At 36.8% G+C, this 20,739-nt stretch overlaps 1 protein-coding gene across 1 annotated transcript in view; it reads right to left on the reverse strand.

Moving 5' to 3' along the window:
- LOC150105173 (meiosis inhibitor protein 1-like) overlaps positions 1 to 20,739 on the reverse strand; it is a 335,005-nt gene that overhangs the window by 145,380 nt on the left and 168,886 nt on the right. Inside the window, exon 10 of the mRNA XM_090395130.1 lies at positions 6,650 to 6,760. Within this exon, the coding sequence (XP_090251256.1) occupies positions 6,650 to 6,760 (111 nt within the window). The remainder of the gene's footprint in view (positions 1 to 6,649; positions 6,761 to 20,739) is intronic.

Raw genomic sequence — 20,739 nt, forward strand, 5'->3', positions numbered from 1 at the left:
ACTGGCCTATAATTAGACACTTCCAGTCTGTTACCACCCTTATGCAATGGCACTATCTTACCTTCCTTCCATTCCCTGGGCACCTTTGCCAAAGCCAGACTTTCATTGAAAAGTCACGTTAAAGGTACTGTCAATTCCCTAGCACATTCTCTCAAAACTCGTGGCGAAATACCATCCAGTCCCACAGCTTTACTGACATCCAGAGTACTCAGTATCTGAAACACACTCTCCTCCTGTACCTCCAGACCTCGTACCAGTCCTATCCCTCTAGCATTAAAACTGACTCCTCTAGGATGAAATACTCCAATAAAGTGTTCATTGAACAATTCCACTATGTCCTCTGCATCAGTCACTCTTTTGTTTATTAATTATCTTGAAAAGGGTAAAACAATAACCGGGGATTATTATTATTCTGATCTTTTAACCAGACTAGACGAAAAAATTCATGAGAAAAGATCCGGTTTGCAGAAGAAAAAAATCATCTTTCATCACGACAATGCACCTGCCCACAAAGGTGTTTTGGCAATGAGAAAATTAAAGGTTTTGCACTATGAATTGTTGGAACATCCACCCTAATCCCTAGATTTGGCTCCCTCTGACTTCTATCTCTTCCCAAAACTAAAACTCTTCCTCGCTGGTCAGCGTTTTTCTACGAATCAAGAGGTGATTGCAGCTGTAGAGGGGTATTTTGCAGATCTTACTGAAAATCACTACAGTGATGAGATAATGGTGCTGGGGCATCTCTGGAATAAATGTATTAGTCTTAAGGGAGATTAGGTTGAAAAATAAAAATAATTTTGAAATTATAAATTTGTTTTTTCACTGTTAGGCCAAGAACTTTTCAGACCACCCTCGTATTGTACCTTTCATCAACTTTTCTCATACTTTAACAACCAATCCTGATATGTTAATTGGTCTATAGTTTGCTATCTCTGTCTTGGAGTCACTTTAAAAATGCTAGTTTAGCCATGATATACTGAGCAGTATCATGGCTAAACCATACTGCTCAACTTTGCCAATGCATTTGACTGACATACATATAAAGTCACCTTTATATACATACATACATATATGCATATATACATACATATAGGTATGTATGCATATATACATATATATATTATTATTATTATTATATCACACCTCCAGGGAGTCTAAAGACTCATTGAGGGAGGGCATCAACTTTACAGCTCTTCGTCTTACTACTCCACCAACCTTCATCATCTAACACCAATGGTATCTACTGCCAACTACCACCATTAGTGCTTTCACAGGCAATCACAAACATCCATGCCCATGGCGGGATTCGAACCAACAGCCTTTTGGCTGGAGAGCAGATATGCTAACCACTCGGCCAACCAGGCCAGCAATATATATATATATATATATATATATATATATATATATATACACACACACACACACACACACACACATATATATACTCCTACACATGAGAGGTGCACTTCGACTGTAAAGGGATGTCGAATGGCTGATGCTTGAGTTCCTGTAGAATTGGGAATGTTCCTGTAGAAGTGTAGAATCCGGCAGAAATGGGAGTAATGGATGCTAGTTACCTAGGATGAAGGCAGTTCATCATCATCATCAAATTCCTGCCATGTACCCTCAACGATGTACAGGATATGATAGTACTACATGAAAAAAAAAAAAGTAATGATGTAAATTTTTTATGTGGTACTATCATATCCTGTACACCCCTTGGGGATACATGAGATGATGGTAATTTGCTGACAAGCCCTCAATGCCAGACCCTATCAAAAGCATTAGAGATGTCAAGTGCAACAGCACAGGTTGATCCACACCTTTCCATGTAAAAAGTCCAGGGGTGTATGATGTAGGCAAGATCTCCTGTGGATCTAGATTGGCAAAACCCAAATTAGTGGTCACTATTTAGATAGAGGTTCTTAAAGTGTTGAAGAAGTTGGCTGCTAATAATCTTCTCTACTAATTTAGAGACAACTGAGGTGAGAGCAATAGATCAATAGCTTGATGGTTGACATTACTCACATTTTTTTTTGGAAATTGGCCATATGTGGACTTGCTTCCATGCTGTATGGTGAATGCCAATGAGTACAATTTGGTGAATAGGTGATAATAGGTACAATGGGATAATAATAATAATAATGAGTACAATTTAGTGTATAGATGATAAAGAACAGGTGTTAGTTCAGGAGTCCATCTCTTGAGCACCATAGATGGGATTCCATCAGGACTGGCTGCCTTTGTGGTATTCAAGTTTTTTAAGCTTTTTCTTGAATGTCTTTTTGGTTGACAAGAGATATGAGATCAGTGTTCCAGGCAAAGAAGGAGGTAATCTGCCATGGTCATTGACCATCTATAGAAGAACTGGAATAGAAGAACGAAGTCTGGATCTCAGCCTTGTCTTTAGGTGAGATGATACAATGCAACCATTAGGGTGAGAAAGAGGAGATAGCCCAGATGGATAAAAGTTCCACCCAACAGCTTTGGCGAGGGACCAAAAGGTGTGACTACCAGTGGCATAAGCAGCAAGTTTTTACCATTTATCCTTGTTAAAGTTGGACTTTGCTCTTTTAATGATGGTTTCATATAATGTTGCCGAGAATTGTGCAGCTGTGACGGAGGCTGGTATTTTGATCTTAAATCACTTGTGATTGACTGTTTGCTTTTCTTGGACTGCCCTTTAACACTTCTTGGAGAACCATGGTTTAGATATAGGGGGTGGAAAATTCCAGCAGAGTGAGGAATGAAAGCTTCCATTCTAACATGGATTATTTCTATAATCAGATCAGAAGTACTGTGGAGAGTTTTCAGTATTGAGACCACACTGTAATAAGGAGTTTATTAAAAATAAACAATTAAAACCTGATAAGTTTTGTGTGTCGTAAAACTTATATCATTAGGGGTAGTTTTTGTATAACACAAAAGTTTTACACAACAAAAGCCTGTTAACAATTAATTACACATATTAGATGTTTTTGATAACTTCACAACTGTTAAATATAATTAATAACCCAAAATACAAATGATAAATTTGTTACTGTATGCATGTTGGAACGTCGTTAGTAGTTGCTATCGTGTTCTGTGGTATCACACGTGCTATAATCCTAGGTCCATGGCAGTTAAATGTTTGATGAAAGCAGACTATATTTGATGTAAAATTAGCCTTGATTTTATTGCATTGTGTAGGAATTGTAAGCATTTGTAAGGCTTCTTTAAATTTTCTTGTGAAACAGTTATTATCAATATATGACAATTTTGTTTGTTGACAGACTACTTGATGGCCAGTAGTAGTTGTGTGGAATGCCAGGCCTGATTTATGTTTTCTTCTTTTTTCGACATCCATTACATGCTCAGACATATATGTCATATATGACATAAAAAAAAAAAAAAACTACAAGATTGTCGATGGTGGTATAGAGATTAGTATAGCTACCTTCCAAGCAATGGACCCAGGTTCGATTCCAGGCCACTGCATAACCTTTGCTGGCCTGGTTGGCCAAGTGGTTAGTGTATCCGCTCTCCAGCCAAAAGGCTGCAGGTTTGAATCCTGCTGTGGACATGGATGTTTCTGATTGTCTGTGAAAATACTAGTGGTGAGTGGTAGATACAGTTGGTGTAGTTGTGGCATGTTGTAAGAGTTGTAAAGTAGATGCCTTCCCTTGATGAATCTTTGGACTCCCTAGAGGTGTCACGTAATAATAATAATAATAAAATAATAATATATTGATATATATATTGATAACATTGATATATATTATATATTGTCATATATTGATAATAACTTTATATAAGAAAATTTAAAGAAGCCTCACAAATGCTTAAGATCCCTACACAATGCAATAAAAATCAAGGATTAATTTTATCCATGGACCTAGGATGTAGCACACGTGATACCACAGAACATGATAGCAACAACTAGCAACGTTCCAACACGCATACAGTAACAAATTTATCATTTGTATTTTAGTTTATCAAGTATATTTAACAGTTCCGAAGTTATCAAAAACATTTGATATGTGTATTAATTGTTAACAGGCTTTTGTTGTGTAAAAGTTATGTACTACTACTCCTGATGATGTAAGTCTTACAACTCATGAAATGTCAGGTTTTAATTGCTTATTTTTAATAAACTCCTTATATTACAATGTGGTCTCAATACTGAAAACTTCCCACAGATCTGCTTAACCACAGAAATCTACGTGTACATCTGTAAGATCACAAGTATTTGGATCTGAAGATTTAAATTTTTTTTTTAATTAAATTTTAAAAAAAACCATAGAAAGGAACAGTAAAAGTTAAGTCCTCCCAGTTAGGATTGTTATAATACCATAGCACGAGGTTGTAAATGGTTGAATGAAGTACATTCCACTGGAGATGAAACTTGGATGAGATTGTGATCTGAATTACTAAGAGGAGTAGTCACCTGAACAAAGTACCTGAAAGGATCACTACAGTAGTTAAGAAGAAATCAAGAGCATTGAGTGAGTGAAGAGGACTGTCAGGAATTCTGGTAGGGAGATGAATTATCTGTTTTAAGTCACTGTTTACAGCAAAAATCTCTGTCTTTCTTCCAGTTTGGTCAGTGAAATTAGAAAAAGGGAGTTAATCAGAATTGTATATGTTGAAATCACCAAAAAAATGCTTCACTGTTTTGAAATTTTGACTGAATGAAACTGAGCTTCGAATTAATCTTAAACCACAGGAAGTAAAAAAAAAAGGTGAGATGACAAACATACTGCAGAGATCCAGTATCTCTCCCATCTCCCAGAGTATACAGCAGTTCTGCAGGCTGTATGCCAGTTAGTGTGCAACACCTAACCAGATGGTGATATGTTTTAAGGAAGTTTCCTGATCAACTGGCACATAATCTTGCTGCCATGTAATGGCAGTGTGAGCGATACCCATCCAGGGTATCACTCACACTGAATGTAGAAGGCTGGGGGAAGGAGAACAGAAACCAGAATCCTTGCTCTAGGAACCAAACATGCAACAACTACTTCAGGTCCCCAATAAGCAAGGGGGGAGGTATTTCACTGGGCAATGAAAGGGGTACCTTCCTTGGAAAGTGATATCCCTTGCAGTGGAAATACTCATTGTCACAAGAGTCCCTTTACTGGAAACAGGTCACACCATGCAAAGACAGGATTGACCTATCTCACATGCCATTTTACTGTCAGTTGCATTTTCTTTTTCATCATCAATCTTATGTGCTATCTTACCATCACTCATGATCTCTGATTCATCTCTTTGCCTGCTACCATTTACATTCAAAGAAGTCTCATAGTCTATCAGTTTTTACATACCCATACTCGTTTACTTCTTTTATTCAACCTACACAGACATCCTTAATATATTCCCACACATATATATTATATTAATAGCAGCACTATACCATTTTTGAAAAACCCACACTGCTCATGGTCATTTTTCACACTGATCTATGTGTCAACCTCACTGTCACCTCCATTTTATCTTGAATCAATGAATTCACAAAGCAACAATCAATGCACAATTCAAATTCAACCGAACACTGCGTAGCAATCTCAGCTATCACACAATGAAATTGAATTAAGACTATTGATATTGTGATACAACAAATATAAGATTTATCTTAACTTTGCATAGCTCACCGAATAATTATAGTATGTTATAACAACCTTCACTGGCCTATTAAATGAAAGGCAAGAGGAGTCAAGTGAAGAGATACTGTAATTAATGCATGTTGGCAGACACTGTGGCTCAAAGTGGTTAACAGTAGAAGAATCTCTAATATGAATAGTGTGGAGAGAGAGATATATATATACCATAACAAATACAAAAAAGAAGGTTAGAACTTTGAAAACAAACAGAATAACAGACATTCAGGAAATTACTGAGTCTCATCTTGACAATCTCACTATAGAAGAGTTGGATGAATTACTGATAAATGTGAACCAAAGTAATCCTAAAGATGAAGTGCATGATGTTGTTAGATCAGAATTTAACAACAAATCTTTAAATTAATTTTCACATTATCCAAACACTTTCTGATTTGAAAATCCTTCACAATAATCAAAACAAGTGGGATTGATTGGAATTATTGCTATGCAAATAAAGCCATGAGCCAGTGTGAATAATGTGTATGAACTCTGTATATTTTTTAGTTGATCTGCCTGTTTTGTGGAGAGGGGGAGAGAAATTGAATTTATGGGATGAACTATCCTGCAACTGCTTGCCACGTGGGACAAGCCAAGTCACTATGAGTTGAAAGTCCTTATAAAACGTACCTTGGATCTTAGATTCAAACTGATAAACAAAATATCAACAGTTTAATGAGTTATCATTGAAAATAAGTGAATGAAACAAACTTATATTTGTTTCAGTCACTTACAGTTAACTATGTTATTCAGATGTACTTTACATCATTTAAAAACCAAACTAAATCAGAGAGGATGAAATAAGATATTTGCAAGCACACTGAGCAGATGTTAATTGATTACCCAATTCCACTACCTGTAGAATATTGGGATGGAGCAAGATCTACATTTATTAACCCATTAACAACAATACTACTGGAGGAATAAATATAATATGTACCACGTATATTGCACATACTATATATACATTATATTAATATGCAACTGAAATATGAAAATATTATACTTACCTCTAATATCACTATTCTTCATAAAACATGTAATACTCAAATGCAGGTACTGTAAGGCAGGTTTGATTTCTTCAGAGTGAAGCTGTTCACTTTTGGATAGATAACTGCATACTAAGGAGAAAAAAATACATTGATAATTATCTAGGTCTCCATAGTCAAATGACTGTGGAAGGTCCTTACACTTACAGACTACAACTAGCTTTCATACCTTGCTTTAAACTCATTCAGCATCAGAGCATCTACTCTGATGCACTCTTCACTGTCTTACAAGATCATTATACAATTTTCAGAGATGACCTCTTGTTTTTGCTGACTACCTACTCCTCTCGCCTGAGCTTTGTTACATTACCTGATATACTTATCTGATATACCAATTTCTAACTCTTTATCAATCTATACTTACAGCCAATATACCATACCACAGTCTTAAAACAATCTTAGGCACTATCCTCTAGAGCTTTGTTAATGTTTCCTTATATCTCTAAGACATCAGTGTGAAATCTACAACAGTAATCTTGATGTAGCATGATCAGTATCTTACAGCTTAAAACCTCCTTGTCTCTACTTTCAATGTCCTTCTCTTTATGACAGCAATTCTCTGAGTGACTTTCACAAAAAGATTGCAATGCATCCCCTCAAATTCAATTACTATCCACTATCATACCCAAATCCCTTACCTCCTTTACCACCTGAAGTTCATCAATATAATGTATTGCATTCCATCTTTTCTGCCCAAAGTGGCACTATACTATCTTCATCTGCTTACAACAACAAGCCTATGCGAATCCTCTAGAAGCAACATCACAAAGAACAGAATCCTTATGCCATGACCTGTCACCCTTCTCTGAGACATAATTTCTCCATATGCCATTTGTTGAACATCCTAAATGGTTCCATACAAACTGTGGCAATCATCCTCATTTTTGGTTTTCTCACACTTATTCTTTGAATGACCAGATCATTTCATGTTGGACCATTCATATTCAAAATGCTCATACTATCAATTATCAGTAATTACAAGATAATTATCAATTATCTGGCAGAGGTGTAGCTATTCACATGACAAAATTTGCCTCAACAAAGGACCCAAATGCCAATAATTCTCATGATGTGGCATTCTGATAAGTGCAAAAGAAAGAACACATAGAAGGCATTTGACAGGGTACCACGTGATAAGTTGATATTTAAGTTGCAGCACATTGGTTTGGTTTGCACATTGCAGGGGGGGGGGGATATTCAGTTGTTTGCAGATGGTGTGAAGCTGGGAAGGGTTATTAGTAATAGTGCAGATGTGGTAGCCCTGCAAGAGGATTTGAATAAGCTAGACAGATGGGCAAATGAATGGGATGTGGTTTAAAGCAGCAAAATGTAAGGTCTTGAGGTTTAGGACACTTCATACTCTATTGGAGGAGTTGTACTGGAGACAAGAGTTGATGATTGATAGAAACCTGAAATTCAGGGGACATATTGCAAAGGTAGCACAGAGGATTGCTGTAATACTGAGAATACTGAGAAGGACGCTGACCTACAGAGATAAAAAAGTTATCATTTCGTTGTATAAGATCCTGGTCAGACCACACTTAGACTACTGTACTCAGATTTGGTCCCCAGGATTTGAAAGGGATAAATTAACTGTGGAAAGGGTACAGAGGCAGATAACAAAGATGGTTTCAGGATTGTACAATGTTAGTTATGAGGATCGGCTGAGGGAATGTGGACTGCAGAGTTTGGTAGATAGAAGACGGAGAGGTGATATGATTGAGACTTTTAAACTGTTGAGAGGTGGTTACAGGGTTGACACTAGGGAGTTCTTTCGCTTGGTTGAACAGCGGGAAGGAGTAATGACAAGCGGGCCATCCCTGGAACTCCGAAAGGGTGAGGAGTGGTTTCTTTGCATGGAGGATAGTTGAACCATGGAATGCATTGCCTGATAGCATGGTGAGAGAGCGAGAACAGTTTAAGGAGTGCTATGAGAGACTATGTTTCGTAGGAGGGACCTCCTGCATGAGTCTTGATAGACTTTGTGTTTCCTAGGAAGGACCTCCCACGATGAGTTTTTTGACTACATGGAGGTCTGAATAATAATAATAATAATAGAATGTTTGAGTTCTTTGTTTCATCATCAGTACATATGACCAAAAAGAAATATAAAACAGTCTAGAATGCAGCAACTGTGATTCCAAACAAAAATATCTTTTCAAAGAAACCAAAAAAGCTAAGGTTCAGAAGTGTCTTTTAATAATACCAAAAGATTCCATGAAGAATGTCTGTTTTGATCAGAAACATACTACCACATCTGGGGTAACCGATGCATCAAGAACTGCACCCTGGGATCTCAATGAGAAATATACTATGAGGATACATGCTACCGCATCTGGGCCAGCCGACACATTGCGAGTTGAAGACTGAGATCTCGATGAGAAATATGCTGCGAGGACTTTCAACCTACTTCAGCTTAACATCAATATCACTAAAAAAAAAGATGGATGAGCTTAAGAACATCTTATACAAAAATAACATCCACATAACATGTCTACAAGAAAGGAAACTAAATCAAAATCTGAAGCTTCAAATCAAAGGATATTCAACACTATGGAAAGACAGACTGGATCATTCTGGCAGAGGTGTAGCTATACTCTTAAAATATAAAGAAATCACATCAACTACATACAGCAATGTAAATAGTAACACAGAGGCTCAAGCAGTTATTACCAAAGCACATTATTACAATAGTCAATACATATCACCTGATAACACAGATATAAATGCAGAAGAACTACTTAAGCAACTAAGTAAAACAATGCCAAATACAAATGTTCAGGCAATGACAATCAAGGAAAAGAAGGAGTAGCCATAGTATTCAACACAAAATACGAGGCTAATCTTCTTGAATGGCAGTCAGTCTCAAGTAGAGTAATGTGGGCATGAGAATGGGGAACTGGACAATGAGACTTATTTGTGCCTATGGTCCCACAGAAGGTTCTACTAAGGTAGAAGTGGAGGAATTTTTTGAGGCTTTAGAAAAAGCAACTGACACAATGAAAAATGAAAAGTTGATCCTTGTTGGGGATCTAAATAGCAGAGTAGGAAATGATTGTGAGACATACAAAAATATTTTGGGAAAATTTGGAGAAAAGAGCAAAGCTAATAATAATGGCAAATATCTGTTGGATTTCTGCTCAGGACATGGACTGGTTATTACTAACACCATGTTCCAACATAAAAATGTGCACAAATTCATATGGAGAGAAGAGGCTAGGAATAAGAAAAGTCTCATTGACTATGTTATTGTTGATAGTGATGTTTTCTCCCTGGTGCAGGACACCAGAGTGTACAGAGGATTTGAAATTGGAAGTGATCACTATTTAGTCTTGAGCAGGATAAAATTGAATTTCATATTGAAAAGAATAACATGTAAGAAAGTTTTAAAGCGAATAAAAGTTGAGCAGCTCTCAGATGTGAGCTGTAGACTAAAATACACCAAGATTATTGAAGAAAATATGAAAGAGTTTGAGAACAGGAATCAAACCTTGGAGATTCAGTGGCAAACTCTGAAGAAAACATTGACTGATTCTGCCAGAGAGGCATGTGGTGAGGTTGTCTGTAAGGATAAAAAAAATCAGAACTCCCTGGTGGACACAGGAAGTTAAAGAGGCAGTGAAGGAAAAGAAGAAAGCATACCAAAAGTTCCTGTCAAATAAGTCAGCTTGTGCTCTTAGAGAATATAGAGAGAAATGCAAGAATGCTAAACACTGTGTAAAACTAGCTAAACAAAAGTCATGGGAGGACTTTGGCAAGAATATAGAAAATAAATATCAAGAAGGTGGCAAAATATTCTGGAGGTTGTTGAAGAAGCTCAAGAATGGAGGAAAGAGTGCTATAAAAGGAATTAGAGATGATAAAGGTGACATGAAAACGGGAGAAAAAGATATCCTTAAAGTATGGAGTAATTACTTTGAAAAACTGCTAAATGAAACAAGCAGTGATTACAGCACAGTGGTAAAAAACACTGACCAGGCATGTAGTCAGGAATACATATCCATACTTGAAGTAGAAGAAGCCATCAAAGGCTTGAAATGTGGAAAGGCAGCAGGAGTAGATGATATTCGACCAGAAATGCTGAAGTATGGTGGTATAAGATGCTTACAGTGGCTGCACTGCATAGTTCAGAAAGCCTGGACAGAGGGACGAATTCCCGATGATTGGAGTAGAGCTCTCATAGTACCGATATATAAAAAGGGAAATAAAACTGCATGTGAGAATTTCAGAGGTATTTCCCTACTGAGTGTTCCTGGCAAGATCTATGCAAGTATACTTGAGAAACGGTTGAGAAGAATTGTGGAAGAAAAGCTTGGTGAAGAACAAGCTGGATTCAGGCCAAATAGAGGCTGTCAGGATCAGATCTTCACTTTACGACAAATAGTCGAGAAAGCATGGGAATATAACAAAGATCTGTATTTAAGTTTTGTCGATCTGGAAAAGGCATATGACAAGGTGCCAAGAGAGAAGCTATTCAATACGCTGCAGTTATATGGTGTCAATGGGGCATTATATCAAGCAATACTTAGTCTTCATTTGTGTTGTAAGTCAGCAGTTAGAATTGAAGGAAGTACAGGAAGATGGTTTAATGTTAAATCTGGTGTGAGACAAGGATGTACATTATCCCCTCTGTTATTCATTATCTATATGGATCACATTATGAAGGAAAGTGGTATTAAACATGATATCAAAATTGGAGAGGTTAATGTCAGCTCTTTGCTTTATGCGGATGATGTTATACTTCTAAATAAATCCGCTACAAGTCTGCAAGATTCTCGGACTAAATTGAATAGCTGTTGTAATAGATATGGTATGAAGGTCAGCAATAAAAAGACAAAGACAATGAAAATAGGCAGAATCATCGAAAATGTCAACTGTGTTGTGAATGGAGAACCTGTGGAACAAGTAAAACATTTCAGCTATTTAGGCACGATTTTTACTGAAGATGGTAAATTAAATATAGAAATAGACAACAGAATCAGCAAAGCTGGTATGGTGGGAAGTCAATTGAATAAATTCATATGGAATAAGAGAGAAATTAGTCGGAACACTAAATTAGCTGTATACAAGACAGTGTTCAAACCAGTTTTAACTTATGGATCTGAGAGCTGGGTCAGAAGTAAAACACTTGACCAAAGACTAGAGACCACAGATATGAGAGTCCTGAGAAAGATTATAGGCATGAACAGATGGCATCAATGGCAGTATCATATTAAAAATGAGGATATTAGGAAAGAACTTGACATTGTCAGCATTCAGGAATGCGTTAGCAAAGCTAATCTCAGGTGGTATGGTCACTTAAACAGAATGGGCGAAGAAAGATTAGCAAAACAAGTGTTCTCTGCCAGGTTGGCAGCAAAACGACCCAGAGGAAGACCAAGATATAGGTGGATTGATAAGGTACAAAGTGCTTTAGAGGATAGAAATATAAGATCTGATAATGTTGGAGTGTTGACAAGTAACAGACTGATTTGGAGGAAAATTGTAGATAGGAAATTAATAGTGATGTAATTTTTTTCATGTAGTACTGTCATATCCTGTACACCCCTTGAGGGTACATGGCAGGAACTTGATGATGATGATGATGATGAATACAAATATCTTTTTAAGAGGTCTAAATGCCAAAAGTCCAACTTGTGGCTCACCACAACTAGATTTGAAAGGGGAGGGGCACAAATAGACGACATAATTGCTGATCTAAACATCGAGATCATAAAAAACAAACAAAATACATATCTGTCAAAAACAAGGAGTACAGAATCAGCATTACACATCACGGCAGTAGATTATGAAACTGCAAATCTTACCCAGTGGAAAATACTAAAGAATGCTATCAGTGATCATAGACCTATTATCACAACTATTAATTTGCAGTTAGACCAAAAAAAATATAAAAAAAAACAGAAAAAGAGATCTTGGAACTTTAAAAATGCAAATTGGCTTAAATACACACAACTATTAGAAACATATTGCCCTTTCACACCTACTAGTAAAGAACTAGATTAGCAATACTTAACTAACAACATACAGAGAGCTGCAAAAAATTCAATTCCCAGAGGACTCAGGAAAAATAATTATGTTCCATTTTTGAAAGATCATAATATCAATGCTATGATCACTGAAAGAGATATTTCAACGAGCAGTTAAAACAAAATAATACAGAAGAAAAGAGAAAGAAATTAATAGAATTAACTCAAAAAATTGAAGATGAAATTTCAAACTGCAAACAAGAAAAGTGGGAAGAATTCTGCAATAGACTAGATCCAAGAAAAGACTCAACAAACATAACACTTCTGGATACTGATCACTCTTCAAACACAGGAATTAATACAGCAGCAACAAACAAACAGATGGCAGATATGCTAGCCAAACATTACTCCAAACTAAGCAAACTGCAATGCAACAAAGAAGACAAAACATGCATGAAAATTGCAAAACATCTGCTAATATAATCCAGAACCTATCCTTCTGAAGACATATTTTCCCAGGACCTCCCAGTGACAGAATTAGAAACAGCAATTACTCAAACTGACCCCAACAAATCACCTGGAATTGATCTTACCTTTGGACATGGAAGATAAAGCAAAAAAAAAAAAAAAACTGATTTCTGAAGATATTTAACACTTCCTGGAATACAGGTAAACATCCAGAAATCTGGAAAACATCAGCCAATTATACTCATTCTAAAATCTAACAAAGCCCAAGTGACTGGAAAAGCTACAGACCAATAGCTTTGACTAGTACTCTCTATAAACTAAATGAAAGAATAATGCACGTTGACTTATGAATTGGCTCTTGGAAAATTATTATTATTATTACAGGTATCTCCATGGAGTCAGTAGACTCATTGCAGGAGACTCAAACTATCAAAACAATAACTATCATATCTCTTCTTGAATTAATTTACAGACAAAGAACTCACAACTGAGTCAGGCAATGCATTCCACTCATTCACCACCCTCCAGACAAAAAACCTCGTTTTCACGCCTTTGTTAACCACACTTTTCCTCAACTTCCAGGGATGACCTCTTGTTCTTCCATCACTATCACACAGCTGAAATATTTCCCCTGCATCAATCTTATAAAAACCTTTTAGTAATTTAAATATTTCTATCATATCCCCTCTTCTCCACCTATCAACCAACCTCTGCAATTCACAAGCTCTCAATCTATCAATGTAGGGAGCATTTTTTACATCACTTACCAACTTAGTCACTCTTCTCTGAACCCTCTCCACAACCTCCTCATCCCCAAGGAATCTAGGTGACCAGACTTGAGCACAGTGATCCAAATGTTGTAGTATCAACGCCTTATAAAAGGAAATAATAACCTCTTTATCTCTGGATGTTAGTGTGCTGTTCAATAACAAAGTAATCCTATATGCAATCTTGGACACCTTAGCAATGTATCCTCTGAACTTCATCTTCCTATCCACCAACACCCCCAAGTCCCTAGCCTCATCAATCTCTTGGAGTACCGTTCCATCAATGTAGTACACAACTGATAATCTTTTAATCCCAAAATGCATAACTTTACACTGACATCCATTACCTTTTGTCAGCTTATTTAAATCATCCTGAACTCTCAACTTCAGCTTGATTTTTTATTGTGCTACCCAACTTTGCATCATCAGCAAACAACTGAATATCTCCATTCAGGCCATTTCCTATATCATTTATGTACAAATTAAATAATAACGGTCCAAGCACAGAGCCACACCACTGTCACCTGCCTCACCCTGTACTCTGCTCAGACAGGAAATTCATGAACATCTAACAACTTTAAATTTGAAAAAAAAAAAAAAAAAAGACTACACACTGCAATGGATACCAGCCTATTTAAATAAAGGCAATGATAGAGCAGAACGTAGACTAGCCAAAAAAGCAAGATACTCACCTCATTTGACATATTTCAAACATGAAATATGTCAAATGAGTAGAAGTTTTGCTTACACTAACTACCACTAACTGACACTAATTCTGTCGCAAAAAGATTGTTAAAAAAAAAACTATCAAGAAGAAGCTATGAAATATGTAAAAACTGTCTAGGTATTGAACTAACATCTTCCCATAGCTATTCTTGTCCAGCAATTGCCACTGCTCTACAGAAAATTGACAATAGCTCTATTCCATCCAAGTTCAACAGATTGCCAAAGCAGTTTTACAGGCTCACAGTCATATCTAGAAGCTCTTCAAAGGAATTGACAACAACAAAAACAAAAGATACCACAGAACTCGAATCACAACTTTGAGTCTCAACAAAGATTATACCAGGGATGGGGGAACCCACAACCCTTAGGTCGCATGTGGCTTTTTCACATATTTTGTCAATGATGCATCTTCATCATTTACAAATTATACGTTCTTAAAAGGAGTATATTTTAGTTAATTATAGTTAAAAAATCATCCTTATCAAATTCCTGATATATACCCTTAAGTGGCGTACAGGATATGATAGTACTACATGAAAAATTTACATCATTACTAACTTCATATCTACAATTTTCCTCCAAATCAATCTGTTAGCTGTCAAGACTAAAACATTGCCAGATCATATATTTCTATCTTCTAAGGCACTTTTTACAGTCAATCCACTTATATGACAGCGAGTGAGTTCAAGGCAAGGTATGATAGATACTGTGAGAATGTCGTATAGTTGTGTGGACATGATGTTCAGGGCCTCCCTTGATGAGTCTAAGGACTCTTTGGAGTCGCCTGTAATAATAATAATAATAATAATAATAATAATAATATCTTGGTCTTCCTCTGGGTCTTCTTCCAGACAACCTGGCAGAGAACACTTCTTTTGCTAATCTTTCCTCTCCCATTCTGTTTAAGTGACCATATCACCTGAGATTAGCTCTGCTAACAATGTCAATAAGTAGCAGAAATGTTTTACTTGTTCTATAGGTTTTCCATTCACAATGCTGTTGATATTTTAAATGATTCTGCCTATTTTCATTGTCTTTGTCTTGTTATTGCTGACCTTCATACCATATCTATTACAACAGTTATTCAATTTAGTCTTCAATTAACATCTCCAATTTTGATATAGGTTTAATACCACTTTCCTTCATAATGTGATCCATATAGATAATGAATAACAGAATAATGTACATCCTTGTCTGACACCAGATTTTATTATTATTATTATTACACAACACCTCCAGAGAGTCCAAAGACTCATCGAGGGAGGACACCTATTCTACAACACTCCGTCTCCACCACTCCACCAACTGCAACTACCTTCATCATTTACACCAACGCCATCTACTGCCAACCACCACCACTAGTAATTTCAGAGACAATCACAAACATCAATGCCGACAGTGGGATTTGAACCCACAGCCTTTTGGCTGGTGAGCAGATACACTAACCACTTGGCAAACCAGGCTGGCATTTAACATTAAACCATTTTCCTGTACTTCCTTCAATTCTAACTGCTGACCTACAATTCAAATAAAGACTAAGTACTGCTTGATATAATGCCCCACTGACACCATACAACTGTAGTTTTGAATAGCTTCTCTCTTATATCCCCATGACTTCTCAACTATTCGTCGTAAAGTGAAAATCTGATCCTGACAGCCTCTATTTGGCCTGAATCCAGATTGTTCTTCACCAAGCTTTTTTTCCACAATCCTTCTCAACTGTTTCTCAAGTATACTGGCATAAATCTTACAGGAACACTCAGTAGAGAAATACCTCTGTAATTCTCATATTCAGTTTTATTTCCCTTTTTTATATATGGATACCATGAGAGCTCTATTTCAATCATCTGGAATTTGTCCCTCTGTCTAGGCCTTCTGAACTGTACAGTGTAGCCACTCTTAGACTTTTTATACCTTTATACTTAAGCATTTCTCGTCGAATATCATTACTCCAGCTGAATTTCCACATTTCTTGGTTTTGATGGCTTTTTTTACTTCAAGTATGGATATGAATTCCCGATTGCATGCCTGGTCAGTGCTTTTTTACTACTGTGCAGTCAGTGATTGTTTCATTTAGCAATTTTTTGAAGTAATTCTCCATACTTCAAGGATATCTTTTTCTCCAGTTTTCATGTCGACTTTGTCATCTCTAATTCTAACTCCTCTTCTAATTCCCTCCATTTCTGAGCATCTTCAACAACCTCCAGAATATCTTACCACCTTCTTGATATTTATTTTCCATGTTCTTACCAAAGTCTTCCCATGACTTTTGTTTAGGTAGTTTTACACAGTGTTCAGCTTTCTTACATTTGTCTCTGTATTCTCTAAGAGCACAAGCTGACTTCTATGCCAGGAACTTTTGATATGCTTTCTTCTTTTTTTTCACTACCTCTTTAACTCCCTGTGTCCACCATGGTGTTCTTATTTTTCTATCCTTGCAGACAACCTCACCGCATGCCTCTCTGGCTAAATCAATCAATGTTTTCTTGAGGGCTTGCCAATGAATCTCCAAGGTTTGGTCCCTGTTCACAAACACTTTCCTTTTTTTTGAATAATGTTTGTGTATTTTAGACTACAGTTCACATCTGAGAGCTGCTCAACTTTTATTTGCATTAAAACTTTCTTACGTTTTCTTCTTTTCAATATGAAATTCAATTTTATTCTGATCAAGATTAAATGGTGATCACTTCCAATTTCAAATCCTCTGCACTCTAGTGTCCCGATATTACCTTCTTGATATTTATAATCTATGTTCTTACCAAAGTCTTCCCATGACTTTTGTTTAGCTAGTTTTACAGTGTTTAGCTTTCTTACATTTGTCTCTGTATTCTCTAAGAGCACAAGCTGACTTATTTGCCAGGTACTTTTGATATGCTTTCTTCTTTTCTTTCACTACCTCCAGAGAGAAAACATCACTATCAACAATAACATAGTCGATGACACCTTTCTTAATCTTTGCCTCTTATCTCCATGTGAACTTGTCTACAATTTTATGTTGGAACATGGCGTTAGTAATAACCAGTCCATGTCCTGAGTAGAAATCCAACAGGTATTTGCCATTATTATTAGCTTTGCTCTTTCCTCGAAATTTTCTGAAAACATTTTTGTATGTCTGACAATCATTTCCTGCTCTGCTATTTAGATCCCCAACAAGGACCAGCTTTGTTTTTTTCATTGTGTCAGTTGCTTTCTCTAAAGCCTCAAAACATTTTATCACTTCTCCCTTAGAAGAACCTTCTGTGGGACACTAGACACAAATAAGTCTCAATGTCCAGTTCTCCATTCTGATATTTGCCCACATCACTCTACTCGAAATTGTCTGCCTTTCAAGAAGATTAGCCTCATATTTATTATTATTATTTTGGCCTCCAAGAAATCAAAAGACTAATCTCAGGAGGTCCTTCCTAGGAAACACAAAGTCTATCAAGATTCATCATAGGAGGTCCCTCCTAGGAAACATGAAGTCCATCATACCACTCTTAAATGCATTGACCGTTCTCACTCTCACCACCTCTATCAGGCAATGCATTCCACGGTACAACCACCCTCCATTCAAGGAAACCACTCCTCACCCTCTACTCACAGTTTCCTTTTGTAACTTCCAGGGATAGCTCTTGTCATCACTCCTTCCTGCTTCAACCAAGCAAAAGAACTCCCCAGTGTCAACCCTGTAACCCCCTTTCAACAGTTTAAAAGCCTCAATTATATCACCTTTCCTTCTTCTAGCTACACTGCAGTCCACATTCCCTCAGCCAATCCTCATAACTAACATTGTACAGTTCTGAAACCATCTTTGTTATCTGTCTTTGTTTCGTTTCCACAGTTAATTTATCCCCTTCAAATACTGGGGACCAAATCTGAGAACAATAGTTTAATTGTGGTCTGATCAGGGTCTTATACAATGGAATGATAACTCTTTTATCTCTGCAGGTCAGCTTCCTTCGCATTATTGCAGTAATCCTCTGTGTTACCTTGACCACCTTTACAATATGTCCCCGGAATTTCAGGTTTCTATCAATCGTCAACCCCAGATCTCTTGTCTCCCCTATTTCTCCCAGTATGGCTTTATTCTGCATCAAACCGAAATCCCCATTCATTTGCCCATCTGTCTAGCTTATTCAAATCTTTGTGCATGACTACTATATCTGCACTATTACTAATAACCCTTCTCAGCATCATATCATCTGCAAACAACTGAATATTCCCCTGCAATCCACTGACAATATCATTGATATAAAGGTTAAACAATATAGGTCCCAGTACTGAGCCCTGTGGGACACCACTTGTAATCCTCTGCCTCCTTGACACTGCCCCACCATATACAACTCTCTGATACCTATCGGACAGCCAATCCTGAATCCAGTTGACCAACCTGACATCCAAACCCATGTGCTGCAACTTAGATATCAGCTTATCATGTGGCACCCTGTCAAATGCCTTCGCTAAATCCAAGAAAATGGCAGTATATGCCTTTCCCTCATCTACTGCTCTTGTAACCTTATTATAAAAGGCTAGCATATTACTAAAACAAGAGCACCCCTGAACAAATCCATGTTGACTCTCACAGATAACATTACCATCATCTACCTAATGCTGTATACAGTTCCTCACTAATTTCTCCAAGATCTTAACAACCACAAACTGGCCTATAATTAGACACTTCCAGTATGCTACTGCCCTTATGCAATGGCACTATCTTACTTTCCATTCCCTGGGCACCTTTCCTGTAGCAAGACTTTCACTGAAAAGTCAGGTCAAAGGAGCTGTCAGTTCTTTAGCAGGTTCTCTCAAAACTCGTGGTGAAATACCACTCAGTTCCTGAGCTTTACTGACATCCAGAGCACTCAGTATTTGGAAACGCTCTCCTCCTGCACCTCTAAACCTCAAACCTGCCCTATCCCTCTAGTATTAAAATTTACTCCTCCAGGATGAAATACACCAATAAAGTGTTCATTGAGTGTTGAATACTATGGCTACTCCTTCTTTTCCTTGATTGTCATTGCCTGAATATAACATTTTGTATTTATTGCTCAGAAAGATCTCACCAGTTTTTGTGTTTTTTTTTTTTGTTTCAATCACCCCTATTATGTTAATCTGGTACTTATCCAATCCCTCAGCTAGCTCCATTTCTTTGCAATTCACTATCAATCTTGAACTCTGGTGATATTGAGTTGGGTGTGTTTTAGGATTTGTTCCAGAAGCTGACTTTTGGTTGTTTACCCTGGTTCCCTGGCAAAAACAATGGGGGCCTTGTTTAACCGGACGACGTCCCAGCCAGCATGAAATTTTGTCATGTTGTATCATAATTTAATATTGTGGTTTAAGCCAATAAGAATTTGGTCGGCTAAATCCCAAATTGCCAGCTCATCTTCATTCGTTCAGTATCCAGGTAGATACCTAACAGGGTGCATCACGAAAACGTGAGGACTGGACATTAGGTCAGAAGCGCTGGTCAGTTTCCCGCATTCCTTTAAAGGCTATGTGGATGTCTCCTCTCGATTATAGAGCTTTGACCCTTAAGCACCCCACTTAAAAAATCATTATTTTAAAAGTACAATGTTATAAATCAACAGCTATCAGTAATCTACCCATTGTTCTATGGTTGGCATTTCATCCTTATCTATTGTTCAGTAGTTAGCACACTATCATATTATATTACTTTGTAACTGGAGGCCACTAACAGCACTTGGCACAATGTGAGGTTGATTACAAACATTGCTTAGTTTTGTGTATTGTTATATTGCAGTGCTGTTGTACGTATTATTGTCTTATAACAAACTGAATGAGTAGATGTTTTGTTTAATTTGTTTATTAATTTTTAAAAATTTTATTTGATATTGCAAATATGTCAAATACAAAGAAAAGAATAATTAAGGAGGAGAACAGAGTACTTAATGAAAAGGAGCTGCAGTACTACATGTTTGCAGTCAAAGATAAAATGATGTGTTTACTTTGTGATATTGTGATTTCAACAGTGAAAAGATACAATGATTGTCAGCATGACAGCACACATAAGGACTACAAATATACAAAATTGCAAGGAGAACCAAGGAATTCTACACTTATAAATGTCAGGCTTCAAAATTACCAAAGACAACAATTATTTAAAGCAATGACAGGA

This window comes from Typopeltis vanoorti, chromosome 7 (genome assembly GCF_054136105.1).
Source record: "Typopeltis vanoorti isolate ZY-2024b chromosome 7, IOZ_Tvanoo_1.0, whole genome shotgun sequence".
NCBI classification, from domain to species: Eukaryota; Metazoa; Arthropoda; class Arachnida; order Uropygi; family Thelyphonidae; genus Typopeltis; species Typopeltis vanoorti.